At 40.0% G+C, this 6,000-nt stretch overlaps 1 protein-coding gene across 9 annotated transcripts in view; it reads right to left on the minus strand.

Annotated features, from left to right (window-relative positions):
- ARHGAP22 (Rho GTPase activating protein 22) overlaps positions 1 to 6,000 on the minus strand; it is a 421,947-nt gene that overhangs the window by 33,458 nt on the left and 382,489 nt on the right. For all 9 annotated transcript variants that reach the window (XM_027860644.1, XM_027860638.1, XM_027860630.1 and 6 more), the window contains one exon: positions 1,568 to 1,775. In XM_027860644.1, the coding sequence (XP_027716445.1) occupies positions 1,568 to 1,775 (208 nt within the window). The remainder of the gene's footprint in view (positions 1 to 1,567; positions 1,776 to 6,000) is intronic.

Below are 6,000 nucleotides of genomic sequence, written 5' to 3' on the forward strand. Positions count from 1 at the left end.
GTCCACGATTCTCTAGCTCTGTGCTCTCCCATTCTTCGGTAAGCCATGTGCTGTTTTCCTGTTCTATGACAATCTCTGGTTTTCTTACCTAAGCCCGAGACTGAGATCCTTTACAAGTCATCACACGTCTAAACTAAGCTCGAAAACAAAATTGCATCTGAACTTTTTCCCAACTTCACATAAACCTCAAAACTGAACTTGGTGCTTAGTGCTTAAAGACTTTCATTTCATTTCCAATTTGAGAAGCAAATGACTGACTCATGGTCTCAAGCTCAAGTACTGTGTCAACAATCATTCAAAGGACAACAAGATGGTGGTCGGATTCTGGGAAAGAGTGGAAAGAGCTCTGGACTAAGAGACCTGGACTCTAACTCTGGCTCTCTGACTTCCTAGCTACGTCCCCATTGGTAACATGTTTGTTAAATTTTGAAATGACATGAAGCTGTGACTGTTAGCTCACACAACAGATAAATGAAGCCATGTCCAAAAAGACCTGGATGGGCTAGAATGATGGGAACATACCAAGATGAAAAATGATGTAATTATTTCCCTCAAGGAAGTTGGTCTAATGGGCACGGGAGATATGACATGTCCAACAATATATATGATACAGGGAATACATAAAAAAAGATAATATGTGATACAAAAAAGGGATAGACAAAGTGCTCTAAAAACACTGGAAGAAGAAGAAATCCCTTTCAATTGGAGGAGTAGGATAACCAACAATTCAATACTGGTCATTATTGTTCAGAAGTCTTAGATAATCTCAAAAGGTATTATGTCTGGGTGGCAGCTAAGTGGTGCAGTAGATTGAGTACCAGCCCTGGAGTCACAAGGACCTCAGTTCAAATCTGCCCTCAGACACTTACTAGCTATGTGACCCTGCGTACGTCACTTAACCCCCAACTTCCCCCAAAACAAAAAAGTTATTATGTCTGGAAAAAAAATCACTTGGTATGGCCAACCTGGTGGTGATAAGAATCTCCAAATTTATCTAGGTTGGTTCTAAGAGTTCTCAGAGCCAGAGACAGGCAGTCCCTAGAAGGTCTGACCAAGCTAAAATTAGATTTTTGGTATAGGACCAATAATGCTCCCCAGCATAAACTTTCAAGAACTCAGGGTAACCATCACACCAGTTGAAAGGGGAGATTTTATATAAAAAAATAGACCTGTGGATGTCTACATGTTGAGGACCTAGAATCTTTGCTGCTGTGGGAATTCCTTCCACTGAGTCTGGAACTCATCAGTCATTTAAGGCTCAAAGTGTACAAGTGACTTGCCCACATTCACAATGAAGTAGCACCTGAATGCAGGGCTTCCTGCCTCAAGTCCAGCACCATCTGATACGTAACAATGTCCTTCATATTCATGTAAGGTATTACTGGTATTTTTACATTAATCTGCTGCTGTTTTATCTTCTGGCTGCCATCTTCCTCACTGGCCTAATGGGCCATCAGAAGTCCTTCATCAGGGATTTAAATTGAATTTCAAATTCAATTTAAATTGAATATTCTTCGAAAACCTTACATTGTAGCTCCTGCCAACTGATTTAACAACTCAAACCCACCTGTCAAATAGTGGTTTCTCTCCACAATCAAATGAATCCTGTAAATCCTTGACCAGGTTGGCTTGACCAGGCATTCGGAAGAGTCCTTCCTCTGTGAGTCCTCGCTCCCGGATGAAATCCACACACTGCTCCACCAGCAGCGGGGCCAGGCGATGGCCGTACTTCCTCTCATATTGCACAGTATCTTCCAAACGCTGCCCAAAGATCCCTGGAGCAGGGAAAGAATAACCCCCAACCCCAGTATTAATTCTTTTTTCTTTCTTTTTTTTTTTTAAAGTAGAAAGAACAATGAACTTGGACTCAAAAAACCTGGAATCCAATCTGGGCTTTATCTCTACTAGCCAAGAGACGTTAAACAAGTTGCTTTGCTGACCTAAGCCTCAGTTTCTTCATCTGTAAAAAACGGGGATAATGAATACCTGAAGTACTTGCCTCACAAAGTTGTTGTGAGGCTCAAATGGGATAAAATGTGTGAAGCGAATTTTAAATTTAAAGTACTATCTTAAGTAATTTTTTCCACCTAACGATGGAAGGTGATGGAGAAAGGAAAAAAACCACAACAATGAAACAAGATCTGGTTAAGGGTTAACAGAAGAAATAAATGAGGAATGCTGTAGCAGGGGACGGTGAACTACAGAAGCCAATCAGGGCCTTAGTCGAGTGGCAGGCGGGGTAACTTGCATTTAATGTTATGTGTTTGAAGCCTTCTCGGATTTCCAGAATTACTGCCTTTGGGGTTAAAGGGATCTCAGCGGCCACCTAGCCCAACCCATTGGACCTCAACAATACAGTTGACTCCTGATTATCCAGCCTCTCCTTGAAGACTTCCAAGTGGGTGGGTCAGGAGGAACCCACCCTTTTTTGACAGCTTTACTTGGTAAAAGATTTTTCCTGCAATCAAGTCCCAGTTTGCCTACTTGCTACTTGCACTCAGATGAGTGAAAAACCCAAGAGACATAGTTTCTGGATAATGAATCATCAATTTATTAATTAGGCTAGCTGATAATAAACTAATGGTCAGTGGTCTCAATAACCAAACACACTTAATGGAGATCCTGAATGCCTTAATATACTTTTAGAAAAGGGGGTGCCCTTGACAGGTGAATATCAACCCTGATGGGTGAACAATGAATGAGGGTGTAGACTTTCAAATGAGGAGGTGGGCCAAAAGCCTTCAGCTCCTCCTCCTGAGAATGTGGCTTGATTACAAGACTCAGCTGCCTCCGGCAATCTGGACAAAAGAATCCATCTCTACCCAGACCACTCTTGTTAGTTTTCTCCTTCATAAACTGGGTTACCCTAGACTCCAATGGAAGGGTGCAAGGACTTAATGCTTTAGGGCTGGAATTCACCTAGATTAGATTCTGTTTACACTAGAAATAAAAGTAAGGTCTCCTAGTTGGGTGGGGTTCTGCCCAAGATCATGGAGCATATACCCCAAGGATTAGACCAATCTCATCTATCAACCTTGTCCTTCCTTCAGAGACCCTCTGAATGACCCTACAGAGACTGGTCCTTGAATGAGGAAATAGAAAGGAAAAAAACCTAATTTAATAACTGGTTATTAATATAATACAAAAATAACCATTTCTCTCACATCTATTACTCCTGTTTCTGCCTTCTGGGAGCAAACAGAACAACCCTAATCCTTCTTCCATTTGAGGACAGTCCTTCAAATGTTGGAAGGAAGCTATCTGAGTCTTTTCTTTTCCAGGATAAACCTCAGTTCCTTTGAACATTGCTCCCATGGCTTGGACTTCAAGGCCTTCACATCCTCATTGTCCTCCACTGGATGCTCTCCAGCTTGTCAAAAACATCTTCAAACTGTAGCACCCAGACCTGAACACAAGACTCCAAGAGGTGATCTGACTAAGGCACTGTACAGAGAGACTAGCACCACCTTCTTATTCCAGAAAGTGATGACTCTTAATGTTGTTCAAGGCCTCCTTGGATGCCACTTTGCTCTACTGACTTCCACTGAACTTTCAGCCCATTACAACTCTCAGACCTTTTTCTAAATGAACCACTGTCTGGCCATTAGTCCTCCAGCATATACTAGTGAATTTGATTATTTTGAAAATGAGTGTGAGGCTTTACACTTATCCTTACTGAATGTCACCTTATTAGATTCAGCCCAATGTTCTAGCCCGGAGGTGTCAAACATGTGGCCCATGGACAACACTTCTGAGTGTGGTCTGAACCAGATTAAGATGTAATTCAGAAATACTTAACAAAATTTTAAAAATACAATGAAACAATACCTTTAAAAATAAGCCATCATATGACTTTCAGGGATCTTCACGTACCTATTAGTGGCCCCCATTTCCAGTTGGATTTGATACCACTGCTCCAGCCTACCAGGATTTTTTTAAACTCTGATACAATCATCTAGTGTGTTAGCTGCCCTTCCTAGATTTGTGTCATCTGCAAAAGTGATGAGCATGCCTGCTACACCTTTATCTAAGTCAGTGATATAAATGTTAAATATGCAGAACCCTGGGGCACTCACCCCACTGGAGACTTCCTGACAAGCTGACATGGCATCCATTAATTCTTTCACTCTTGCAATTCAACTTGTTATGAATGCATCTAATTGTATTATTATCCCATCCACATCTCTCCAACTTTTCACAAGAATAGTATGAGATGCTTTATCAACTACTTGCTAAAATCTAGGTAAGCTACACTTACAGCAATCCCTTGCTCTGAGGGAAATGATGCTAGTTGGGCATGACTTGACATGCTCTGAATAAAGGCACATTGGCTCTTTGTGATCACCACTTTTCTAGCTGTTCACCAACCATCTCTTTAATGTTCCATTCTAGAATTTTCCCAGGTATCAAAACTAAGCTCACTGGCCTCTAGTCTGCCATTTCTGTTCTCTTCCTCATTTTGAAAATTAAGACATTTGTCTTTCGTCAACCCTACATCTTCCATGTTCCATGGACTTTCAAACAGTGACAGTGTCACAGGAATCACATCTGCTAAGTCTTTCACTCCCCAAGGATGGAGTTCATCTGGGCCAGGTGACCTATATCCATCAAAGGCAACTAGGTGCTCTCTTATCATGTCCTTATTTATCTTGAGTATCAACTCCCTACTGGTCATTTTTGTTCATCATTTCCAGTGCAAAGATCATTCTCCTTAGTAAAAAAAGAATAAAAATAAGTACTAAGCAGGTCTTCCTTCTCTTTATTGTTGGTTATTGCTGTCTCTTTCAACCTACGCAGTTGTCCTAAAATTTCTTTTATCTTCCCCTTTTCCCCAATAGCTAAACAACAACAACCCTTTTTGCTGTCCTTAGCTTCCCTCACTAGCTTCAGCTCATTCTGACCATGAGTATTCCTGATGCTAATTTTCCAGGATATAACATGTATGATATTTAACCTATTATATGCTCTTTCTTCTATCTTCTACATATTTCTTTTAAAAATCAGGGCTGATTTGTTCTGTACGCCCTTCTAAGAGTCCCTTTTTTTATCCTATTCCCTCCCCCTCCTATTTCTTTGTAAGTTAAGAAGATTTTTGTACCCTTCTAGATATACATGTTGTTCCCTCTTTTATCCAGGTCTGATAAGAATAAGGTTTTTATCACTCCATCCCTCCACCCCATCCTCCACTGTGACAGTTCTTCCATTCACATCCCATTTGTACGAGATAATTGCTTCATTTTACCTGTCTCTACCCAATTTCATTTTTTAGGATCACCCCATTGCACTCAACTCAACACCAAGCCTTCAATCTATGTATGCTCTTTCAAACTACCCAAATAACGATAACATTCTTAAGTGTTACAGATTATGTTTTCTCATATTAGAAGTAAACAGTCTGACCTTATTTTAAACCCCTTATAATTGGTCTTTAATATGTTTACCTTCTTATGTTTCTCCTGAATCTTATAGGTCAAATTTTCTATTCTTTTTTGTCACAAATACTTCAAAGTCCTTTAATTCATTAAATATCCATTTCTCTCCCATTGAAGATTACACCCAACTTTGTTGAGTAACTTATTCTTGTTTGCAAACCCAGTTCCCTTGCTCTTTGGAAAATGATTTTCCATGCCCTTTGTTCTTTTAATGTAGACACTGTTTATCCTGACTGTAGCACCACCGTATTTACTTTCCTACTTGCTTGTAATATTTTCTCCATGACCTAGGAGCTTTGAAACTGGGCTATAATGTTCCTGTGAGTTTTAATTTTGGGATCTCTTTCAGGTGGTGATTGGTGGATTTCTTCAATTTCCACTTTACCCTCTCATTCTAAAACTTCAGGGCATTTTTCCTTAATAATTTCTTTAAGTACTGTGTCTAGACTCTTTTTTTAATCATAATTTTCAGGCAGTCCAGCAGTTCTTATATGGTCTCTTCTTGATCTGTTCTCCAGGTCAGTTGTTTTTCCAATGAGATGTTTCACATTCTCTTCTATTTTTTTTT

The sequence above is a fragment of the Vombatus ursinus genome, unplaced genomic scaffold, assembly GCF_900497805.2.
Source record: "Vombatus ursinus unplaced genomic scaffold, bare-nosed wombat genome assembly UNPS02000749.1, whole genome shotgun sequence".
NCBI lineage: Eukaryota > Metazoa > Chordata > Mammalia > Diprotodontia > Vombatidae > Vombatus > Vombatus ursinus.